The 25,359-nt window shown below is 35.8% G+C and overlaps 1 protein-coding gene across 34 annotated transcripts in view; it reads left to right on the top strand.

Annotated features, from left to right (window-relative positions):
- Positions 1–9,873: 9,873 nt before the first annotated feature.
- slo (calcium-activated potassium channel slo) overlaps positions 9,874–25,359 on the top strand; it is a 382,388-nt gene continuing 366,902 nt past the window's right edge. For all 34 annotated transcript variants that reach the window (XM_089089291.1, XM_089089290.1, XM_089089284.1 and 31 more), the window contains exon 1: positions 9,874–10,289. In XM_089089291.1, coding sequence (XP_088945417.1) covers positions 9,984–10,289 — 306 coding nt within the window. In that variant the 5' untranslated portion in view covers positions 9,874–9,983. The remainder of the gene's footprint in view (positions 10,290–25,359) is intronic.

The following is a 25,359-nucleotide window of genomic DNA, read 5'->3' as shown; positions in this document are numbered from 1 at the left end:
GACCCGCAGAGGAGGATCCGGTCGCGGGTCCATTCACGTCAGGTACTTCAATTTCAAGACCTTCAGCAAACTCTTTTGCCTTCTCCAAAAGCGATGCAAATGAAGTGTCAGAGCGCAGTTCAGCTATTTCCTTCCTTGTTCCTTGAATCAAGGTGCGGGACCTAGATATTACCAGATCAACTGCCTGAAGCTGCTCAGAAATTGAGTATATCGTCCTCAGAATTGCTTCCATATAGAGCAACTGGAATATAACTGTGAAAGATTCCATTTTTTTCTGGAGCCAAGCTGCTTCTGCTCGAGCTTCACTATCAGCTCCCTCTCTGACTGCAGACAGTACAGCCAGAACACATTCATATCGGAGTATTATCTTCGATATTGATCGATACCAGTATGACCATCTTGACGCAGCACTCCTTTCTAATTCCAGGACTGGCAGTTCAGTAGCCTTTTGGGACTCGACAAAAAGCTGATGTCTGGTGTTCCTGTTGGAAATGAACGTGTACAGATTTTAGACTAACGAAAAAAAAGAGCCAAACGAAAAAAATGAGCCAACAGTCCCAACACCTTCAACGCAGTTTGCAATGACCAAATTAAGTCTATGCGCATGGCAATGAACGTATATTGCTTGTTGCGCTTTCGCTCTCAGTCGCACTTGAAGACCAGAGAAGGGCCAGCTCATCGCGCTTGCTCCGTCGTAGCACTGAGCAGCACAATAGTTCAAGTCGAGACCAAGTTTCGCCACTGTGTCGTGAATGAAGCTGGCTAAACTCACAGAATCCAGGCTTTTCATAGGGTAGTATCCTATTGGTCTTTCTCGTACTTTTCCCTCGTCGAAGTATCTCAGAAGAATGGCGAGCTGTTCTTTCTTCGAATTATCTTTTGTCTCGGCGACAAGAACAGCAAAGTATTTGGCACGCTTAACTTCTTGCACTATTGTAGACCAAAGCCTAGATCCAATAACTGAAATTAGATCGTTCTGGTATTCGTGGGACGTATAGTGGCCGTATCGTCTTTGTAGCTTGTTGAAAAGCATGGGAGAATACTCGGCGAGAAGGTTGCAAGTTCCGACGAAATGTCCTTTTTTGCCGAAGATTCAGTCTCATCGTGGCCGTGAAAGGCTGTACCCAGTCGCCCAGAAGGGCCGTTACTTTCAGTAAAGCCTTTACGTGTTCCCTGTTTTCATTCATCTCATTATTCCTGTCCGTTGACAAAATAGATGCGATATGTTGCATCTCCTTGGCTTGTATAGCTTTGAACTTCGTCCACGAAACTGCACTGTCCCTGTGGCGGTCACTTTTTGCATGGTCTTCTAGAACACCTGAGATGTCCTTCCATCTTCTAACACCGGTCTCGATGAAAGGCCTCGCCCCATATCTCTGTCTGCGAAGGGTTGACGTGCCGCCAAAGTGTCTGCAGCTGAAACAGAAAACCGAGTTTTCCTTTACTGAGTACTCAAGACAAGGATGCTTTCCATAATACGAAATACTAAATGACCGTCTTAGCTTGCCGTTTGCTGAAACCTGTGCAGGGTACCGTAGCAGCTGTGTTTGACATGGATGGTCGTGGGAGGATGAAGAAATATCAGTAGGACCACTTGAACGATGGTGCTCTTCATCTCGAATCGTATCTCGTCCAGATTGTGCCTCTTGAGCAGTGACAGGCGCAGTGTCTCTTTGAGTCGTCTCGTTTTCTACTAGTTCGGTCTGACCGACCACCACGTCCTTTGAAGGACCCAAAGCGACGGCAATGGATTGTTCGGGTGCTGAGTCAGGCACCTGAAAGATATACCCAAAGGTTAAAAGCCACTCTTGTACTTTGAAGCACTATTGAACTCATTTTCAACATTTAAACAGTTGCTTTTTTTTTAGTGTGTGAAGTCCAAACTGCGTAGCAGTTTCCGCTTTCGGCACAGCAGTTCGGGAAAAATAGTGCTAGAACTCCTCGATGGTGTGACAGTTTACTAAAGTATATCGAACTTCGGAAAAAAAGGAAATTTCAACAAAGCCAAAGAGGGCGTTTTTCGGATGATTAAACATGCGTTGATCCTTATCTACCCGTAAAGACAATAATAGAAACTTGGGCTTAATGCAATAGCAACCCAAATCGCAAAAAGCCTTTGCAGTAGTCCTTGAATGAATGATTCGGGTGTCATGACAGATCGCAAATAAGCTGAAGGCGCGTTCGATTTGCTGTAGTTTCAGTTATGTCCTTCTCTGTTGTGGGCTTATTTGCATTTTTTCTGCGACGTTCTCCCATTTAGCCTGAAGAACTACTGATAATGTGACCGCCAAACAGGTTCATAATTTTGGACCAAATGGCGAAACGTGAAGCGTGAGTACAGCAAATCGAATGCAGCTTCATGTCACCAGTCGGCATTGTAGCAAATCGAATGCTATAAGCACTGCCAAACTGTGTGGTTCCATCAAAAAAAAAGAAAGAAAAGAAAAAAAACGACAATCTTTGGCTTATGCCCCTCAACCCATGTAGCATTGTTATCCATAAAATTAACAGCACTGCCAAAATGTGTGGTTCCATCAATAAAAAAAAAGAAACAAAAGAAAAAAAAAACAACAATCTTTGCCTTATGCCCCTCAACCCATGTAGCATTTTTATCCATAAAATTAACTGTGCTTTGCATAAGAAAAAAGAACAAAACAAAACAACATACAGGTAATCTTAATCAAACAGTTCGTGGTAACGAACTGTAAGTAAGGAGCGACCCGGCTCAATAGTAACCAAAACTCTAAAAAACGGGTTTTTGATACCAATAGATACATCAAAAGAATAAGATTTTATTGCTAATTTCAAATATATAAGTTTCCTTAAGTTTAGTCCCACCCATCAAAAGTTAAGCGCCTGAGAAAATTTGGCTGATTTTCAAAAAAAGGGGGAAAGACCCCCTAAAAGTTTTAGAACCTTAATGAAAATCACACCATCAGATTCAGCGTATGAGAGAACCCTACTATAGAGCTCCTATCTACAATAATGTGGAATTTTACATTTTTTGCCAGAAGAAAGATCACGGATGCGTGTTTATTTATTTTTTTTTTTTTTTTTTTTTTTTTCTCCAGGGGTGATCGTATCGACCCAGTGGTCCTATAATATCGTGGGAGGGCTGATTAGAAAGGAAATTAAAAGTTCTAGTGCTCTTTTTAAGTGACCCCAAAAAAAAAATGGAGGGCAACTAGGCCCCCTCCCACGCTCATTTTTTTTCAAAGTCACCCGATCAAAATTTTTGAGATAGCCATTGTGTTCAGAATGGTCGAAAATATTATAAATATGTCTTTTAGGATGACTTAATCCCCCCAAGCCCCCGGGGGGAGGACTGAAAGTTATGAACTTTACCCAATGTTAACATATAGTATTGGTTATTGGGAAGTATACAGAAGTTTTGAATGAAAATCACACCATCAGATTCAGCGTATCAGAAAACCCTATTACATAGGTTTCAAGCTCATATCTGCAAAAATCTGCAACTTTGTATTTTTTGCCAGAAGAAAAATATACGAATGTAGAAGTTAGTTACGTAAGTTAATTTGTAAATTACGTCATAACCAAATTTAGAGACATCCATTTAGCAAAAGAAAAGTAAAATTTTTATGGAAACTTTGTTTACTTATTCAATGACGGTGCGCCAAAATAAAAGCTGCATTAACTAAAAAACGATCAGAAATTAAATAAAAAAAAAACAAATTTTTTAAACTGAAAGTAAGGAGCGACATTAAAACTTAAAACGAACAGAAATTATTCCGTATATGAAAGGGGCTGTCCCCTCCTCAACGCCTCGCTCTTTACGCTAAAGTTTGACTCTGTCTCACAACTTTATTTTTTAAAACAATAAAAATTTTTAGCGTAAAGAGCGAAGTGTTGAGGGCGAAAAGCGTAAGGAGCGAAGCGTTGATGTATATATATATATATATATATATATATATATATATATATATATATATAACAAAACGAACATAACTTTGAACTTTAACTTTGAACAGAACTTTCAACTACGTTGAACAAAACGGCTATCTCAAAATTTTGATTGGATGTGTTTGGGGATATAGTGGGCGTGAGAGGGGGTTTATTTGGCCTCCAATCATTTTTGACTATTAAAAAAAGCACTAGCCCTTTCAATTTCCAATCGAATGTGCCCTTTTTGAAGTTTTTACGATAACACTTTCTATAAAAACCTTATATACTCCCAGGGCATAACTTAAAACCCTTATTCTGAGGGGTTTGGGAGCTTTGTCATCCTCAAAGACATAATTTCCTGAACTTTCAACTACGTTGAAGAAAATTCCTATCTCTAGATATCAATTGGATGTGTTTGGGGAAATGGTGGGCGTAAGAGAAGGGTTAGTTGCTCTCCAATCACTTTTGACTATTAAAAAGGGCACTAGCCATTTCAATTTCCAATCAAATGAGCTTATATTGAAGTTTCTATCACAACTATTTCTCTAAAAGCCTTAAATGCCCCCAGGGCATAACTTACAATCCTTGCCTGAGGGCTCGGAGGGGATTATCATCCTCAAAAACCTAATTTCCAGAACTTTTTACTATGTTGAACAAAATGAATACCTCAAAATTTTGATTGCATTTGTTTGGGGAAATGATGGGTGTGAGAGGAGGTTTAGTTGCCCTCCAATTACTTTCAACTATTAAAAAGGGTACTAGCCCTTTCAAATTCCAATCGAGTGAGCCCTTTATGAAGTTTCTACGACAACACTTTCTATAAATCCTTATATTCCCCCAGGGTATAACTTACAGCCCTTGTGCTGACGGCTGTGGGGGGATAGTCATCCTCAAAGACATAATTTTTGGACTTTTCAACTACGTTGAAAAAAAGGGATATCTAAAAATTTTAATTGGATGTGTTTGGGGAAATGGTAGGCGTGAGAGGGGGGTTTGTTGCCTTCCAATAAAATTTGACTATTAAAAAGGGCACTAGCCCTTTTAATTTCCAATCGAATGAGACCTTGTTGAAGTTTCTACGACAACATTTTATATAAAAACCTTACATGCCCCCAGGGCATAACTTAAAACCCTTATGCTGAGGGCTGTGGGGGGATTGTCATCCTCAAAGACATAATTTCTGCACTTTTCAACTACGTTAAACAAAATGGCTATCTCAAAATTTTTATTGGTTGTGTTTGGGGAAATGGTAGGCGTGGGAGGGTTGTTACTTTTCCTCCAATCACTTTTAACTATTAAACAGGCCACTAGCCTTTTCAATTTCCAATTGAATGAGCCCTTTTTGAAGTTTCTATGATAATGCTCTATAAAAAAAACCTTATATGCCCCATGGTATAACTTACAATCCTTGGCCTGAGGGGCGTGGGGGGTTTATCCTCCTTAAAGTCATTATATCCAGAACTTTCAACTACGTTGAAAAACATGGCTATCTAAAAATTTGGATTGGATGTGTTTTGGGAAGTGGTGGGCGTTAGAGGGGGACTAGTTGCTCTAGAATCAGTTTCGACTAGCCTATGAAAAAGGGCACTAGCCCTTTTGATTTCCAATAGAATCAACCCTTTTTGAAGTTTCTACAACAACATTTTCTAGAAGAAACCTTATATGCCTCCAGGGCATAACTTACAATCATTGCCTTAAAGGCTATGGGGGGAGGGTGTCATCCTCAAAGAACTAATTTTCAGAACTTTTAACAAAACGAACAAGACTTTGAACTTTAACTTTGAACAGAACTTTCAACTACGTTGAACAACTACGTTGAACTTTCAACAACATTGAACAAAATGGCTATCTCAATATTTCGATTGGATGTGTTTGGGGATATGGTGGGCATGAGAGGGGGGTTAGTTGGCCTCTGATTACTTTTGGCTATTAAAAAAGTCACTAACCCTTTCAATTTCCAATCGAATGAGCCCTTTTTGAAGTTTTTACGATAACACCTTCTTTAAGAACCTTATATGCTCCCAGGGCATAACTTGCCGAGGGCATAACTTAAAACCCTTGCCTGTGGGCTCTAAGGGGATTATCATCCTCAAAGACCTAATTTCAAGATCTTTTAACTACATTGAACAAAATAAAAACCTCAAAATTTTGATTGCCTGCGTTTGGGGAAATGGTGGACGTGAGTGGGGGTTTATTTGCCCTCCAATTACTTTCAACTATTAGGAAGGGCACTAGCCTTTTCAAATTCCAATCGAGTGAGCCCCTTTTGAAGTTTTTACGAAAACGTCTTGTATAAAAACATTACATGCCCCTAGGGCATAACCTACAACCCTTGCCCTGAGGACTGTAGGGGGAGTGTCATCCTCAAAAATTCAATTTCCAGACCTGTCAACTACGTTGAACAAAATGTCCGTCTCAAAATTTTGATTGGATGTGTTTGTGGAAATGGGGGGGCGTGAGATGGGGGTTGGTTGCCCTCCAATCACTTTTGACTGTTAAAAAGGCCACTAGCCCTTTGAACATCCAATTTAATGAGCCCTTTTTGAAGTTTCTACGAAACACTTTCTATAAGAACCTTATATGCCCCCAGGGCATAACTTACAACCCTTGTCCTGAGGGATTTGGTGGGTTTGTCATCCTCAAAGACAGAATTTCCAGAATTGTCAACTACGTTGAACAAAGTGCCCATCTCAAAATTTTGATTGGATGTGTTTTGGGAAATGGTGGGAGGGAGAGGGGGGTTAGTAGTTTTCGCTTTCGACTACTAAAAATGGCACTAGCCCTTTTAATTTCCAATCAAATGAGCTTTTTTGGAATTTCTACGACAACGCTTTGTATAAAAACTTGATATAACCCCAGGGCATAGCTTATAACCCTTGCCCTGAAGGCTCTGAGGGGATTATCATTCTCAAAGACCTAATTTCCAGAACTTTTATCTACGTTGAACAAAATGGATATCTAAAAATTTTGATTACATATGTTTGGAGAATTGGTGGGCATGAGTGGGGGGTTTGTTGCCCTCCAATCATATTCGACTATTAAAAACGCCACTAGCCCTTTGAAGTTCCAATCGAATAAGCCATTTTTGAAGTTTATATGACAACGCTTTCTATAAAAACCTTATATGCCCCCAGTGCATAACTTACAACCCTTGCCCTGAGGGCTGTGGGGGGGAGTGTCCTCCTCAAAAACATAACTTCCAGATCGTTTAACTACATTGAACGAAATTTCTGTCTCAAAATTTATATTGGATGTGTTTGGGGAAAAGGTGGGATTGGAAGGGCTGTTAGTTGCCTTCCAATCACTTTCGGCTATTAAAAAGGGCACTAGCCACTTCAATTTCTAATCGAATGAGGCCTTTTCGAAGTTTCTGCGACAACTCATTCGATACGAAATGCCCTAGTCTAAAGGAAAAAATAGATAATACGTTGTGCCAACATCGTTCTTTACTTAGGCATGCTTATGATAAGTGGATTTAAAACTTCTGGATTTATAGAAAATAAAACTTCTTTTAAAAATTTCAGGTATTTCTCTAGTTTCTATTAAAAAATTATAATTTTTGATGAGACACCATAAATATTTTTGCAGTTTACATAATAGCTTTAGAGATTCAGAACTGAGAACTAAGATAAAAGAATATTTCTTAAAAAAAGATACTTTTAAGTTCAATTCAAAATTATGCTGGCACATGAGTTCATTGTAATACTGATGTATATAAAATGACGTATATATATATATATATATCGTCTGATGTATATATATATATATATATATATATATATATATATATATATATATATATATATATATATATATATATATATATTTATATATATATATATATATATATATATATATATATATATATATATATATATATATATATATATATATATATATATATATATATATATATATATATATATATATATATATATATATATATATATATATATATATATATATATATATATATATATATATATATATATAAAAAAAAAAAAAAAATATATATATATATATATATATATATATATATATATATATATATATATATATATATATATATATATATATATATATATATATATATATATATATATATATATATATATATATATATATGTATGTGTGTGACAAAAATTTTGGATATTTTCAGAAGGCTAGTTCACTGAAGGTCGCTACTTTGTAAAGTTGTGCGTTTCTGTGTAAGTGATTAAATAAATAAAAAACAAGTTTCTTTAACTGAAAGTAAGGAGCGACATTAAAACTTAAAACGAACAGAAATTATCCCGTATATGAGAGGGGCTGTCCCCTCCTCAATACCTCACTCTTTTCGCTAAAGTTTTTTCTTGTTTTAAAAAATTTAGTTGTGTGACAGATTCAAACTTTAGCGTAAAGAGAGAGGTATTGAGTAGGGGACAGCCCCTTTCATATATTTATAATATAATTTCAGTTCGTTTTAAGTTTTAATGTCGCTCCTTACTTTCAGTTAAAAAAACTTGTATTTTTCTTTAATTTCTGAACGTTTTTGAATTAATGCAGGTTTTGATTTTGGCTCACCGTACATGAATAATTAAAACAAATTTGCATATTAATTTTTCTTTTATTTGGTTAAGTGGCTTTCTCAAAACTTGTTTAATTTTATTTACTAACGTTTTTATTAGTAATATATATACGTAACTTACGAATTAACTTACGTAACAAACTTCTATATTCATAGATTTTTAATACGTATATTGGGGGGTTCGCCTCCTAGTCAATACCTTGATCTTTAAGCTAAAGTTCAAATTATTTTCTAACTCTTTAAAAATAACCCCTTAATCATAATCAGTTGATCAGTTGAAAAACTTGTTGTTTTTTTTTACTTAATTTCTGATCTTTTTCTTTAATAATGATGGGAAATCCGGCACCCCCTTCATAGCAATGTCCCTTCCCCCATTAAAACTTCCTTCATGGAAAGATCATCCTATATAGCCCCCGGCCCCCTCCCCCCCACCTACCAGAAAAAATCCCCCCTGAAAACGTCTGTATATTTCCCAGTAACCGATACTAGCCTATATGTTAACATTGGGTAAAGTTCATAACTTTCAGCCCTCCCCCCGGGGACTTCGGGGGATTAAGTCATCCTAAAAGACACTGTTATCATATTTTCGACCATGATGAACGAAATGGCTATCTCAAAATTTTGATCGGGTGACTTTGGGAAAAAAATGAGCGTGGGAGGGGGCCTAGTTGCCCTCCATTTTTTTCACTTAAAAAGGGCACCAGAACTTTTAATTTACGTTCCAATGAGCCCTCCCATGATATTCTAGGATCTTTGGGTTAATACGATCACCCCTAGGGAAAAAAAACCCAAAAAAATACAACCAATAAACACGCATCCGTGATCTTTCTTCTGGCAAAAAATGCAAAATTCCACATTTTTGTAGATAGGTGCTTGAAACCTCGACAGTAGGGTTCTTTGATACGCTGAATATGATGGTGTGATTTTATTAAGGTTCTATATTTTTTAGGGGGTCTTTGCCTCTTTTTTTCTAAAATCAGCCAAATTTTCTCAGACTCGTAACTTTTGATGGGTAAGTCTAAACTTAATGAAATTTATATATTTGAAATCAGAATAAAAATTTGATTCTTTTGATGTATCTATTGGTATCAAAATTCCGTTTTTTAGAGTTTCGGTTACCATTGAGACGGGTCGCTCCTTACTTACAGTTCGTTACCACGAACTGTTTGATGTGTGTCTAATATTTTATTTACTATTCATTGCTCTGACACTAATGAAATCAACACAAAAACATTCATTTCCTAGGAGAAAATATTTTTATTCTGCTTAGAGACGTAAGATAATATTTTTTTTTCAAAGATGTCTCCTCAGTTCTCTGTTAGAGAACTGACAGGGCTTAATTCTTGCGCGAGTTTCCGTCAAAAATCCAATATATCGAACCCAGTCTTAGAAACTTCGGAAACGCTTGTGCACTAGATCGTCTATCCCGTTGTACTAAGTAGTGCTAAAATTGCAAAAAGGTCGAATGGATATTGAAGACCTTATAAGCTACTAAAACAATGATTTTTCAGCAATGTCCGAAGCTCCGGGATTTACACTTTCACCTGATGAAATTGAATGTTTAAAAGATAGAAGGTGGTGGTGTTTCTTGTTATCCAGTATTTTCACTTTTTTAGCTGGACTTCTTATCGTGCTATTATGGAGAGCATTCTCGGTTATATTTTGTAAGCAAGATGGGGCAGAGTATTCCCAAAGTGATACGAAAAAAGATCCGAAAGCCCCCAGACAAAAACAAGAGTTTGAAGGGACTTTTGTTACTGAGGCAAAGGATTGGGCCGGAGAGCTTATATCGGGACAAACAACGACTGGACGAATACTGGTAAGACTAATTCTTAATCCTACCTTTTTCAGAATTCCATGTATTTTAGATAAATTGCAATTTTTTCATTCAAAATTGAGCATACCGTGAGGAAAAAATTGTAAATATCTCACAAGCCTCAAGAATTTTTTGGTATTATTGTAACAAATTTTCATTACTAGCTGACTAATACGCAGGGAGGGGGGGGGGGTTCACCCTCACTAAAATGACGCATATAGTTATAACTTTTTAGGTGAAAGGTACACATGTTGGTTTTCTTGTGTCGTAATTAAAAAAAATTAAATTACGGACAAATAAACTTTTGTGCCAAAGTAATAAAAAACAAAGATATGAAATCCCCTTGGTAAAACAGGGGTTTAAAGGATTTTTGTTACTTTGATGGGTATGGTTATACTTTTAAGAAAAAAGGTAGTTATGTTGCTAATTGATTGAATCTGTCTTCCCTAAGTGATAAAAAAAAGATTCGAAATCCCCCAGCCAAAACAAGAGTTTGAAAGGATTTTATTTAGGGCAAGAATTGGTGTTGGAGACTTTGTAACCGGATAGACAGCCGATGGGTAAATACTGATGTGATTAAACTTCCTTTTTCCCCAAAATTTTAAACACTTTAATTAAATAAAAAAAATTTCGTTTAACATTTGAATACTTTTTGGTAAATAATTACCAAAGTATAATGTCGGGCTGATGTTTCGTGTCGGGCTGATGTTTCGTGTCGGGCTGATGAATAGTTCAAACCAATTACACTGGGGGGGGGATCTATATTTCGCCATACGTTTCACATATGAGAATTTGGTAAATGAAGACACAGAAAAAAAATTGGTATAATATTTAAACAAAGCAACGGAAAAAAAATATATATATATATATAAAGATCCGAATATTTCGACTCTATATACAAGAGCCTTTATCAACGAAAGAAAATGAATAAAGCTAAATTAAACACAATATTGTTGGGAACTATTAAGATGTGAGTTTCTTTTCATTTGTTTTTCTTTTCTTATATGTCGTGTTCAATTTAGCTTTTTTTTCGTTGATAAAGGCTCCTGAACGTGGAGTCGAAATATTCGGATTTTCATTATCTAGAGTTTGTTGTTTTTTGTCTGTTTTGTTCCACTGTTTTGTTTAGATATTATACCCCCTTTTATATCTATATTTTAATTTTTATAAATTCTGTAAATAAAGGGGTAATGTGGTCTTTGAAATTATTTTCATAATAGGGCCTGTTGAAGGTGACCATTGTCTTTGAGACTCAACATATTACTGATGTTTTAATTTTACCAGACAAAAAGTGTTGTAAGCTTTAACTAATTAGTTTTGCTTGTTTATTCTTACGGCCCAACGTGTCCTGAAAACTGTATATAATTTCGAAATAACCAAAAGAGATAATCGTAGAAAATCGGGATTTTCAGGCATGAATAGGCCTAAGCTCGGTCCTTGGAGCAAAATATGTTTTTATTTTCATGTCCATGGTACTTCAAGTATTTAATTGTATTTAAGCTTTAAGTAATCACTATGATTCTAAAAAATACCTTTGCTGAAACAACCGTATGCTACACACAAAGTGCTGTTATTTCACTGATGGATCTAGGGGTTGGGGCAGGGGGACCTTGCCCCCTCCTCTCCCAAGATTTTTCTGATGCCATCATTCCTTGTTTTTTTTTCTGTTTTTCACTCTTTTTTTTAAATGAATTTGTCAAATTGGTCAATTATTGGTTCCCTTGTCACATTGGCCCTCCTCCCCCAAGATTCTAGTCTAGATCCGCCCCTGTGTTATTTTTCATGCAAACACAATAGCAAACAGTTGCTATTGTTGTGCTTTTAAATTGACATTCTAAAGTAAATTCATTAAATATAATATAATATAATAAATATGTAAATAAAAATGTATTAGGTCATATATTGCATATATATATGTAATATATGTGGATTTATAAAGGTTCGTAACGGATCTGACGCATTATGCTTGCAAAAAAGAGATGCCTTTTCTGATATCAAGGTATGAGATAGTTTAAACTCTACAATTCAGTTACCTTGAAGCAATGTATATGAATGTTCTTTTAAATACAATTTTTTAATCAAATCACCACTAATGCAATTTACGTGGGAGGTCTATAATCAGACCCAGTACATTTAATCACAGAGAAATAAAGAACTTACTAGTAAAAAAGTGTAGTGAATCCGTTCTATTCGTTGTTTTTACTTTGCTTAAAATTTCGTGCAAAAGAACCAATCAAGCTTTATATTATTAGCATCTTTTCCCTACGTGGATTAGTTTGCGCCGATTGTACATTTTTTTTTTTTTTTTTTTTTTTTTTTGGTTGTTTGTGTATTTTTTTTTAGTTTTATCTTGTTTTTTTTTTGTCTTTCGTGCTGAAGACGCCTTGTTTGTATACAGGCGAAATATCCGCGTTGTTTTGTTTCTGTTGTTTTTCTTTTCTCTCCACTGGCCACAGTCTCGTTTGTTTTTTTTTTTTTTTTAGAGATTTTTATCTTTGTTTGGTTTTTTTTCATGGCTGGCCGGTTCGGCTTAATATATTTCATAGGAAATACAACAATGGGTAAAATATCCAGTTATTTGGTTTCTCTTCTTGAGATGCGCATAAGGAGTTATGCCATTGACTAAAAAATAATTGTGACTCATGACTTCTGAAAAATAAATTAATGGAATTAAAGCACAATTTTTCAGACATAATAGGAATAAATAATAAAAATAAAGCACAATTTTTAACCCAGATATAGGGTATAGTAATTTAACTTTTGTCCTTGGTCTAGTCCTTGCAAACAGCGTAATGCTAATACGGCGCTGTCTTTGCAAACAGCGTAATGCTGATACGGCGCTGTTACTTGATTTTTCTGCTATCTGTCATTAGAATATAGGAAACTACTGGCAAATAAACTTCCTCAAAGACAACTTTCTAATTTGCATTTCAATAAGATTCAGAATAGGGGAACATGGCTAGGGCTTTTTTCCAAGCCGAACTAATGCGTTGTAAAGACAAAGAGGGGAATGGTAGGAGTAAGTGGCCAATTTCGTAGAATGTTGAGTTTTAATTAGAAAGGAAACACCTAAGTCCCTCGGTGGCTTAGGTATTCATGATAAGTTTAAAGGGTAGTAGACTGACTCACCGTGTATAAAACTGTTGGTGGGCTCAGGAAAGCGACGGACTTAATATTATTTTTTTTTTTAAGTTGAAAAGAGTCTATCTGACAGCTTTTCGCTGTTTTTAATCACTTTAACAGTTGTTTTATTTAAATTATTTCGAATAATTATTCAATTTCTTTTAAAATAATTAGTATTATTAATTGTTAAATGAATAATAATTAATAATGATTGAAATATTTTTTTTTTATAATAATTACTTGACGTCATTCAGTGAGCAACAGAAATCCTTTTGGCACCAAAATATTCAGAAAAATTTGAATATTTAAAAATTAAAATAAGATATGAAATAATTAAAAACGATTATAATAATTTAAGAATAGTTAAATATTTAAATATTTTAAGTAATTAATTATTAAATATTAAATAAATAAATTAAATTAAATAAATAAATTAAATTAAATATAAATTAAATTAAATATAAATTAAATAAGTAAATAATTCCTTAAAACAATTAATTAAATATATACAAATACATAAAAATAATTAAAAATAATCAAAAAATAGTTAAAAATAACATTTTAAAAATTGACCAAAATCGGCCGTGCAAAATACCCCTTTTTCAGGGATAAGGGGGCAATATTTTCTGCAACATGTTCTGGATTAAAAGGTGATTTCCTATTAAGTCAAGTACGGGAAACGGAAAAAGGCACCAGCATTGGAAAATTCCATCACTATAAGCCCCATTTCCACCCTAAGCTACGTCAGGAGGGGATGAAAAATCAGAATCATAATTCGCACTATTTGGTCAATTGAAAGGCTATTTTCTATTAATTCAAGCCTAGGGAGGTCAAAAATGACATCAGAATTAGAAAACTCCATCACTTAGTGCCCAATTCCCACCCTAAATGAGCTTGGAAGGGGGGGAGAAATCAAAGCCATAATTAATACAGTATTTGCACAAAAATAGGCACCAAACTTTAAAAAAATTGATTAATACCATATTCAAAATCACTCACAGAAACACCCCTTTTTCAGGGGAAAGAGGGGGAAAAGGGGAAAATTTCGAATTTAAATTTTTTAAATATTTTCTGGATGGAAATGTTGTTTCCTATTAATTCAAATCCGATGAGACCGAACATTACATCATAATCGAAAAATTCTATCATTTAGTACCCCATTTTCACCTTAAGTGAGGTCAGAGGGGGATGAAAAATCAAAATCCTCGCAGTATTTGTGCACTTATAATAACAATAATAATTTATTTATTACCCATTATGAACAAAAAGGAGTGGAGTACATAAAAAAAAAGCAAACTTGAACACTTAACAATTATCAGAGGCAACTCTATAGCGTTGCCTATAGTAAAGGCCATAGGCTCCAATGTTTTATTTTTATTTATTTATTTCCCAGAGGCACTTTATGTGGAATGGGTCGTCGTATAAACTTCAAAGGCGACTCGAGAGTCCCCTTCGATTGGATATCGAGAGTTCTAGTGCCCTTTTTAAGGGTCAAAAGTGATTGCTAGGCAACTAACACCCCTTCCATGCCCACCATTTCCCCAAACACATCCAATCAAATTTCGAGATAGCCATTTTGTTCTACGTAGGGGCTTTTCAGATAAAAATTATGTTTTTGGGAAGGACAATCCCCCCACAGCCCTCATGGCAGGGGTTGTAAGTTATGCCCTGGGGTTATATAAGGTTTTTATAGAGAGCTTTGTCTTAGAAACTTCAAAATGGGCTCATTCGATTGGAAATTCACATGTCTAGTGCCCATTTGTGGAGCCGAAAGTTGCGGAAGATAAAATACCTACTCTCTCATACCCATCTTTTCACAAAAGAACCTCAACTTCCCTGGGAAGTTAGCCTTTTTTTTCTACGTAGTTTGAAGTTTAAGGACTTTTATCTGCGATCATGACAACCCCTCCGCAGTCTTCGGGACACGGGTTGCAAGTTATGCCTTGGGGGCATATAAGGTTTTTTTTTACAGAAAGTGTTGTCGTAAAAACTTCAAAAAGGGCTCATTCGAATGGAATTGCAATGGCTAGTGCTCTTTTTAATAGTCGAAAGTAATTGTAAGGCAACTAACACCCCTTCCACGCCCACCATTTCCCCAAAACACATCTAATTAAACTTTAGAGATAGGCATTTTGTTCAACGTAGTTGAAATTTCTGGAAATTATATTTTTGAGTAGGACACTCCTCCCACAGTTTTCAGGGTAGGGGTTATAAATTATGCCCTAGGGGCCTTTTGGTTCTTATGGAAGGAATGCTCGTATAAACTTCAGAGACGGCTCTTTTGATTGGAAATTGAAAGTTCTAGTTGACTTTTTAAGCGTCAAAAGATATCGGAGGGTAACCACTCCCTCCACGCCCTTATTTCCCAATTACATCCGATAAAAATTTTGAGATAGCTATTTTGTTAAAAATAGTTCTAAGATCATACAACAAAACTCTGGTGTCGACACAACCCCCAGGGCCTGGGGCAGGCGTTTTAAGTTATGCCCTGGGGGCATATATGGTTTTTATGGAAGGGATCCTCGTATAAACTTCAAAGAGTGCTCATTTGATTGGAAATTGAAAGTTCTAGTTCACTTTTTAAGAGTCAAAGGATATTGGAGGGCAACTAGCCCCCTTGCCTATTTTTCCCTCCCTCCATGCCCTTTTTTCCTCAAACCCATCCGATAAGAACTTTGAGAGAGAGAGAGAGAAAAAATAATTTTTATTAAAGACCAATATTCACAAAAAAATCATATCAAACAGACCTACCACGTGAAAATTTATACAGATTTGAGATAACCATTAAAAAAAAAGTTCAAAGACCATATAATAAAACTCCGGGGTTGACACAGACCCCCGAGGGCAGGCGTTGTGAGTTATGCCCTGGGGGAATATATGGTTCTTATGAAAGGGATGCTCGTAAAAACTTCAGAGAGTGCTCAATTGATTGGAAATCGAAAGTTCTAGCTCAGTTTTTGAGAGTCAAAAGAAATTGGAGGGCAACTAGCCTTTCCCCCACGCCTCTTTTTCCCCAAAGCATGTGATAAAATTTTTGAGATAGCCATTAAGTAAAAAAATGTTCAAAAGTCAGATAACAAAAACTCAGGCGTCCACACAACTCCCCAGGGCCCGGGGGCAGGCGGTGTAAATTATACCGTATGAAGCTAAGAGAGGAAAGGAAATAATAAATGAAAAACAAAACCAAAAAAGGGTGAGAAAACGAGGATTTTGTCAGACAGTGGTAAAATATGAAAACGAACAACAAGCAAATATTTCGACAAGGACCTCCGCCAATTCGTCCTCAGTGCTAAACAAAAAGAAAAAAAAAACAACAAGAATCTAACCATTTGGAGTTTACTGCACAAGATCTGAACAGGCACTGAATGAAAGACCAAGCCAAAATCAATGAAAACAAGGATTTACCAAAGAGATTGGGCAAGAATGTTTTGCCCCGCAATACTATTTGCTCTTCTGCAATTTCGGTTTTCATTAGATATGTTAATAGGTTCTCTTAAATTTGATTGGGTGCAAATATTAATTGAGTCTTTTAACATTAAATTGTTATAAATTGGGCTTAATGAAATGTCCCCGGTGTCTCTATTTATAGCCAAATTCCTGTTTATATATATATTTTTTTTATCTCAATTACCTCTTTGAAAGATTGCGGTAGGCCATTTACAGTAGATATTAAAGTTGCCTCCTCAAAAAGAACAAGGTGAGTAGGATTTTCGAAAATATGCTGGGCCAATGCGGAATCAAAGTTGTCATTTTTATTTTTCAATCTCAGGGACTTATCTATTGAAGTTTTGTGTTCATGCAAACGTTCACCAAGTTGTTGATGGGTCCTACAAATGTAAAATTTCCCACATGAACACGGGACTCTGTAGACACCACTACCCAGTACATGGTCAGTTTTATTTAAAATTTTTCCAACTTCATCACTAAGTTTTGAAATGTATGGTAGAGTGGTGTAAGTTTTTTTTCTCAATTGCCGGAACCATTGAATCAAGAGGAAAGGGTTCCCTATTTTCTTGTTTTATCTTTTTTAAACGTCAATCTATTATATTTTCAATAATGTTTATTAGGTAGCCATTGCAGAATATCTTTGATATAATTTAATTCAGAATTTGCATGATTAAGTGAACAGATTCTTAAAACTCTGTTGACTAAAGAGATTATTACCCCTCTTTAAACAGAAGGACGGTGTTTTGACGAGAAGTGTAGATACCGATACATCTACACCTGATAAAAAATTTGAGGTAGCCATTTTGTTAAAAATAGTTCAAAGATCAAATAACAAAAACTCCTTTACGTATGGCCATTTCGTTAAAAATAGTTCAAAGGTCAGAAAATAAAAACTCCTGTGTTGACGCACCCCCTCCCCCAGTGCCCGGGAAGGCGTTGTAAGTATTGATCTGGGGGCATATATGGTTCTTATGGAAGGTAAGCTCGTATAAACTTCAGAGAGGGCTCATTTGATTGCAAATTGAAAGTTATAGTTCACTTTTAAAGAGTCAAAAGATATCGGAGGGCAACTAGACCCTCCCCCCTTCATGCCCTTTTTTCCTCAAACCCATCCGATAAGAACTTTAAGATAGCCATTTTTAAAAAAATAGTTCAAAGATCATATAAATAAAACTGCGGGGTCAACACAACCCCCCCCCCCACGGCCCGGAGGTAGGCGTTGTAAACAATGCTCTGGGGGCATATTTAGTTCTTACGGAAGGGAGGCTCGTATAAACTTCGGAGAGGACTCATATGATTGGAAAATGAAAGTTCTAGTTCACTTTTTAAGACTCAAAAGAGATCGGAGGGGAACTTGCCCCCCTCCCTCTCCACGTCATATTTGCCTCTAACCCGTCCGATAAGAAGTTTGAGAGAACCATTTTTTCAAAATGGTTCAAAGATCATATAACAAAAACTCCGGGGTCGACACAATCCTTCAGGGACCGGGGTAAGCGTTGTAAGTTATGCCTGGGGGACATATACAGCTGTTCTCATGGAAGGAATGCTCATATAAACTTCAGGGAGGGCTCATTTGACTGGAACTTGAATGTTCTTGGTCAGATCAGAGGGCAACTATTCCCCTCACGCCCCTTTTCGCCCAAATATATCCGAGCAAAATTTTGAGATGGCCATTTGGTTGAAAATAGTTCAAAGGTCAGATAAAAAAAAAATCCGATGTCGACACAACCGCCCAGGGCCCAGGGGCAGGCGTTAAAAATTACGCCCTGGGGACATATTTGTTCATATGGAAGGGATGTTCGTATAAAATTCAGAGAAGGCTGATTTGAATGGAAATTTGAAGTTCTTGTTAAATTTTTAAGAGTCAAAAAAGATCGGAGGTCCCCTAGCCCTCCCCCCACGCCCTTTTTTCCCCAAACCCTTTCAATACAAATTTTGAGATAGCCATTTTTTTCGAATAGTTCAAAGGTCAGATAAGAAAAACTCCGGTGTTGACACATCCCCCAGGGCCCGGGTTCAGGCATTGTAACCTATGTCCCGGGGCCGTGTATGGTTCTTATGAAAGGGATGCTCGTATAAACTTCAGACAGGGCTTATTTGAAGGCAAATTAAGAGTTCTAGTTCGTTTTCTCAGAGTAAAAAAAGATCAGAGGGCAACTAGCCCCTTCCACCCTGCACGGCTCTTGGTTTATCGGATGGATAAACCCATCCGATAAAAATTTAAGATGATCTTTTTTTTTTAAATAGTTCAAACATCAGATATAAAAACTCCGGGGTTGACACAACCCCCCAGGACCCAGGGACAGACGTTGTAAGTTATACTCTGGGGGTATATATGGTTCTTATAGAAGGGAAGCTTGTATCAATTTAAGAGAAAGCTCATTTAATTGAGAACAGAAAGCTCTAGTTCGCTTTTACAGAGTCAAAAGAGACCGAAGGGCAATTAGCCCCCCCCCACTTCTTTTTTTCCCAAAACCATCCGATAAAAATTTTGAGATAACCATTTTGTTAAAAATAGTTCAAACATCAGATAATAAGAACTCCGAGGTTGACATAAACCCATTTTTTCATTTTGATATTGTTACTTTGATACCAGTTTTGATACTTTGATGACCATTTGTTTTGTTTTTTTAAGTTTCATTTTGAAATAAGGAATTTTTAAAAACTTGAAACTTTTTGCAATAAAAAACATTAAAACTATGGTAAAATTTTGAACTGATGAGCTTTCAGCAATTAATATCATTATACATCAAATATTCAGTTTAATTTATTAGTTCTTTCTAAATTTGTTCAAGACGAATATAGTTTCACTACAACAAGAGTTTGGAGACTGCCCCCTTCCACAACTGTAAATAAAAACAAAAAGCCTACTGCGTCATTGGCGCTTAACTGAAAACGAATTATATTACAAATATTTTCTTTTCCAGTTCTTACAGCATTGAAAATAAAATAAAATTACAGTGAAATAACTTCTTGAACTGATGGATCTTTCAACAATTAAAATCATTATACATCGAATATTCAATTTGATGTTGTTTATAATTTCCAAGACTGTTCAAGACGCATATAGTTTTCAGTAAAGCGCCAAAGACGCAGTAGGTTTTAGACTTTTACGGTGAGAGAAGGAGAAAAAAAAACCAAACTCTTGTTTCTAGTGATTTTTGTTCGTTTCAAGCTTGATTTGCACATTCAATTTAAGTTTCACTCGTTTTAAGATTTATTTTTCATTTACATTAATATCTATTGTATGTTTGTTTGCATTGATTGTTTATTAAATTTCTGTTCGTTTTAAGTTTTATTTATACTTAAATAGCAAAATATTTTTTTCGTCTTAAGATTTATTTTCATATTCAATCTAAGCATTACTCGCTTTAAGATCTATTTATTCATTTGTATTATTACTTGTTATATACTTTTGCTATGATTGCTTATTTAATTTCTGTTTGTTTTGGGTTTCATTTATTCTTTAATAGTATTTTCTGGTCGTTTTGAGTTTTAATTTTAATAGGTATTTGTATCTGCTGAGCTTAAGTTTAAAATGACCTTAACTTTTCTTTGAAAAACTCATTTTTCGGATAGTTTTTTTTTAATTAATTTACATATACGACGTAAATTATGGTGCGCAGTAAGACCTGCAGATTCTGACAACTTTCCCGCAAGCACATTCGCTTCTTCCCGTAAATCAGCGAGGCCGAATCGCGATATTAGATGCCAGTTCCGGAACCACGGAGCCGTGGTTCCGGCTATTCAGAAAAAATCGAACTCCAAATATAAACTCCAAACTATTCAGAAAAAATCGCTTGTTAGCAAATAGAGAATTGCTCGAAACCGGGGGTGGAAAATGGTCTGTCTGAAAGTCTGACAGCTGGCAGTCTACTCCTCAAGCCTGCTCCTCAAGCCTTCTCAATCTGACTCACTGCAACTATACGAGTGATTGTGAAAGCCTTCGAGTGCACTTGCAAAGAGAGTGACCTTTACTGCATTATTGCAATTCTACTAGGGGGGGGGGGGGGTTCAATGAAACAGCTCAAATTCTGGATAAAAAAAGGTACGCATCCGCAAAAGAACACATCTTGAAAATAAATTGTCCCTCCAATAAGGGGAAACTGGAGGACGGAACAGGAGGGGAAACAGGGGAGGGGGAACAGGAGGACACATCTTGAAAATAAACTGTCCCTCCAATAAGGGGAAAATACGATGAGTTCTATAACTCAAAGTTCTATCACCTCTCGATTGAATTTCCTTTGGCAACGTATCAGAGTAGAAACCGGTGCTAGTGTTGACAGAAAAAAAAAATCACCAGCGTCATCTAGGTTATGGTATTTATGCTATTTCTTGTTTTTATTTCTTGTATGTTAGTTACACAAGTTTTTTTTCGGGGGGGGGGGGATTTTTGGGGGTTACAAAAACAAAAAAAGCATAACAAATTTGTTTATATTATTTTTTTTTATAGTTTTACGAGTAGGACAAAGATTTCGGGGGGGGGGGAGGGTCAAACCCCCGACCCCCTGGACACGGTCTTGCCCTCAAAGATTGAGGGAGACAATTAGCCCTTGGCACCATTGCCCGTACTTATAGTTAGAGTCTTGTAATGTGGTCGAGAAAAGAATCAATCCCAATTCTCTAAAATAACAATTTATTGAAACCCCAGTGATTGTGAAAGCCTTCGAGCGCACTTGTAAAGAGAGTGACCTTTACTGCACTATTGCAAATCTAATAGGGGGGGGGGGTTTAAATGAAAATACAAAAAAGGCTTTTTTTCAAAACCAAGCGTGGGGGGGTAAGCAAAGATTGAGGGAGACAATTATCCCCTGGCACCATTGCCCGTTCTTATAGTTAGAGTCTTGTAATGTGGTCGAGAAAAGAATCAATCTCAATTCTCTAAAATAACTATTTTTACGAAAAATAATTTCAGAATTCGCTCATGTGATTTGTTGACACATCCTCTTTGTCTTTTTTTATTTATTTACTTGTCATGGGTATCATATATCGTTTAATGCTATTCGGCAACAATGGATACAGGAATGAGCTATGTTATTCTTAGCCTCATACCTTCTTCTACTGATATCTGAGAGTCCTTCTCGGTCCTGGCTTTAAAAAACAGAAAAACCTATTCTGTCTATTTTTAAGTTGGTAAAAACTTTATCTTAGCGAAACGAAATTGAGCAGTTTTTGCTCAACTGAATATCGAGGTTCATGGAAATCTAAAAGAAACTGTTTCCAATCCTCGCGAGTCAGCAATTAGGTTTTTTGGCACCAAGATCCGCATTTAATAGTGCTGTAAAAATGAAAGAAATAAGTGCACATACATTAGAAACTTCTTTAGAAGCCAAAGGAAAAGTGCTGAAATACTTTTTAAGAGACTAATTAATTGTAAATGATGCTTTGGGTTTGATACAGCTCCTATTTTAAAGGCTCCGACAGTGTATGAAGAAAAAGCTATTTGAATATCTTTTTTACGAAGTGGTTTCAAATATTGTTGAATACTTCTTTGAAATTTTGTGAAAGTACGTCTGCTGAATGGTGCATATGAAAGGGCGTTCCGTGGTAGGCAAGAGTGGATAGTGGAATTGATCATAATATAAAAGAATTATTTATATAATGACGAAAACAGAGAGGTTTAATAGAAAAACAGGAATACTACTAATAATGGAATGTTCATATCGTTAACAAACACTCAACGCAAGGTTTGAACCCACGACCATAGTTTTAAAAATTATATTATGTTTAAGAGGTAATTACTTGGCAAAAAAAAAAAAAAAAAAAAAAAAAAAAAAAAAAAAACTGTCGTCCTAATCCAGCAATTGAGACAAATGTGCACTTGAACGAGGCTTTCGAGGCTTATGTTACACTGACCGAGTTAGCAAAACCTAATTTACTTGTTTTAAGCCTTTTGTTTATTAAAATAAAAATAAATGAGTTTTGTTGTATGATAGGAGTTTACAGACAAAGCAAATGATTGTATAGCCTACACCCATCTAAATGGGGTGAAGTATTAATAGAAAGATGCCGAGCCAAACGGATGAACGGTGCAAAGCATAGGAATACAAAACATATGAATATAATAGTCTTAAAACATAAGAAAATGAATGCTTTGATTTATACCCAATTTTACACCCAGATTACGCCAAAGAATAATACGGCAGAGATTACCATGTTTATTCAGGACAAATTTTCACCAAAATTAAGGCATGTTGCCGAGCATCTTTTGCACTTCCTCATAATCTTTCAGGGAATGTCAATGGAATGGTTCAAAATAATCAGATTTTTAATATAATTACTATTAAGAACTCGCTGCAGCGCTATGCAGCCAGAAGACAACAGCTACATATGCTTCTGCTCCCCCAAGCGTCCACTCCTTATAAACTCCTCCCCCGAGAAGTTCAAACTTCCCTTAAATAAGGCATGGCTGTTCTAAATCAAGACGTACTAAGTACGAATTCCAAAGATGGTGCATGATTTCCAGTAAAGCTGTTACTTTGCAGTTTTTTAGCTTAGGGATTACAAATATGAGACTGACGTTATGATGTCAGAGAATCATTTTTAAATCCCGTATATTACTATTAGTGCTTGGCTTTTACAAATACCTGGAAATTAAGGAATCCTGACGTTGACTGTTGATCTGAGGCTATTGCCACACTTAATTGAAATCCGAGACATACACAAGTCACCATTCTGCATGGTTAGTTTGACCCGGATGAAGCCTGTGTCCCTCCAACAACCACCTGACGCCTAATTTTTTCCATATAGACATGCTCCCATTATTTTGACTTATGATCATTCAGGGATTGCTTAAGGAATGAGCTTAAATAACAAAATGTTGATCATTATGTTCTTACAGTCGCAAAATGGATGGACAGCGCTAAGAAGAAAATCCACGTGTTGCTCTTACAACCAAGTATATAAACAGCTTAACATTTACTATAGGCTCTACCTGATTGTACCATGGACTAAGAAAGTAGTTTAAAAGATAATTAATTCAGCATATGGTAAATTAATTAGTTACTTAATTAATTTCATAGGTATTTTGCTCCGCATTCCAATGGTAGCCTTTTTTTTCAGTGCAAATTTTTTACACTGGAAAATGAGAAAGTGAAAAAAAAATCCCTAGGAAATCCATGAGGGAAAAAGTATATTCAATAGCAGTTGCTTTGTTCCATGACACAGAAGATCGTTTTTTATCTCTCCAAGACGCTCTTAATTAGAGAGAACAAGATGTTTGGGCACATACTTTCTAATTAATTTGGGATTGAGGGGAAGGACACTGGAAATTTGGACAGGGGAGAAAAGAGAAGACACAGTTTCAAAAATACAAAAAAATTGTTGATTCAATTGAGAGGAAGGACACTGGACATTTTGAAAGGGGAGACATGAGAAGAAACAGTTTCAAAAATAAAACAAAAATATTAGATTCATGTCAACAATTGAAGATATTATCAGGTAAACTATAAAATCTTTGGTGGGGGATTGATAAACCGCACTAGCTCGCAAGGTAGTGTCTTTGGACATCAATCAATGCGAAATAGCTATAGAATTTTGGGTTGTGTCTTCAATATAAACAACAAAAATCGTGTCTGTCTCCTACATTTTTAAGGAACAATACGGAAATTGGACCTAGAAATCTTGTGTTTTTTAATTTCGCTGCTTGTTGTATTTCAACCAAGTAGGGCTAAAAAAAGCAAATAAAAAGTTCGGCACTCAACTGATCCATATGTGGAAATGAGGCTAACAATAAAAATCAATTCTAAAGTTGCCATTTGCAATAATTCTTTTTGACATTTCCATTGACACCTATATTATTATTAAAGCACTCAACAAATGTCTTGATAGTCTACCAACCAACACCCCTTCCATCCCTCTGGTGCTGCACCTGTGGTACCGGGCACACCACCAGCCGTTCGGGTGCATATTGACATATACGCAGCAGAGATAAAGCTTAGGCTATGTAACCCATTATCAATCTTTTCTTAATATGTAGTGTCTAATATCTACTAATATCTGCAGATAATTTTTTTTCAGAATTTAAATGATTTCAAATGGTCTGAAAACTTACATAAGTTCATATTTTTTTATTCAAGATTTAATATTTTTTATTTCACACAAAATAAACAAACATAAATAATTCAATAAGGCCAAAAGGGAGCTGAGCTCGAAAAGTAGGCTATCTATTATTATCTTAATTTCATATCAAAGACGATATATAAGGGGAAAAAGGTAAACAAAAAACCTCGTAACATACCCTAATCAAATAGTTTCGTATCTCTTGTACATTCTTGGAAAAGAAAACTTTCGCATACAGACCAATGATGTACGCGTAGCTCAAGTGCCAATATCCTTAAATTCTGCAATCAGTTGGGGGTGTTGTGCGTGGTTGGTGGCAAATCGGTCGATAATCCCTGTGGTTTTTCCGGATTAACAGGGGCTGTTAATCAGGGAATTTTGGCTCATCTTTCAAGGAAACATCACTAACCATTGTTCCAATACAAACATTTTCCATTGTTCC

This window comes from Artemia sp. Qi Xiang Cuo, chromosome 5 (genome assembly GCF_049724085.1).
Source record: "Artemia sp. Qi Xiang Cuo chromosome 5, ASM4972408v1, whole genome shotgun sequence".
NCBI classification, from domain to species: domain Eukaryota; kingdom Metazoa; phylum Arthropoda; class Branchiopoda; order Anostraca; family Artemiidae; genus Artemia; species Artemia sp. Qi Xiang Cuo.
This window is presented reverse-complemented; position numbering and strand designations above follow the sequence as displayed.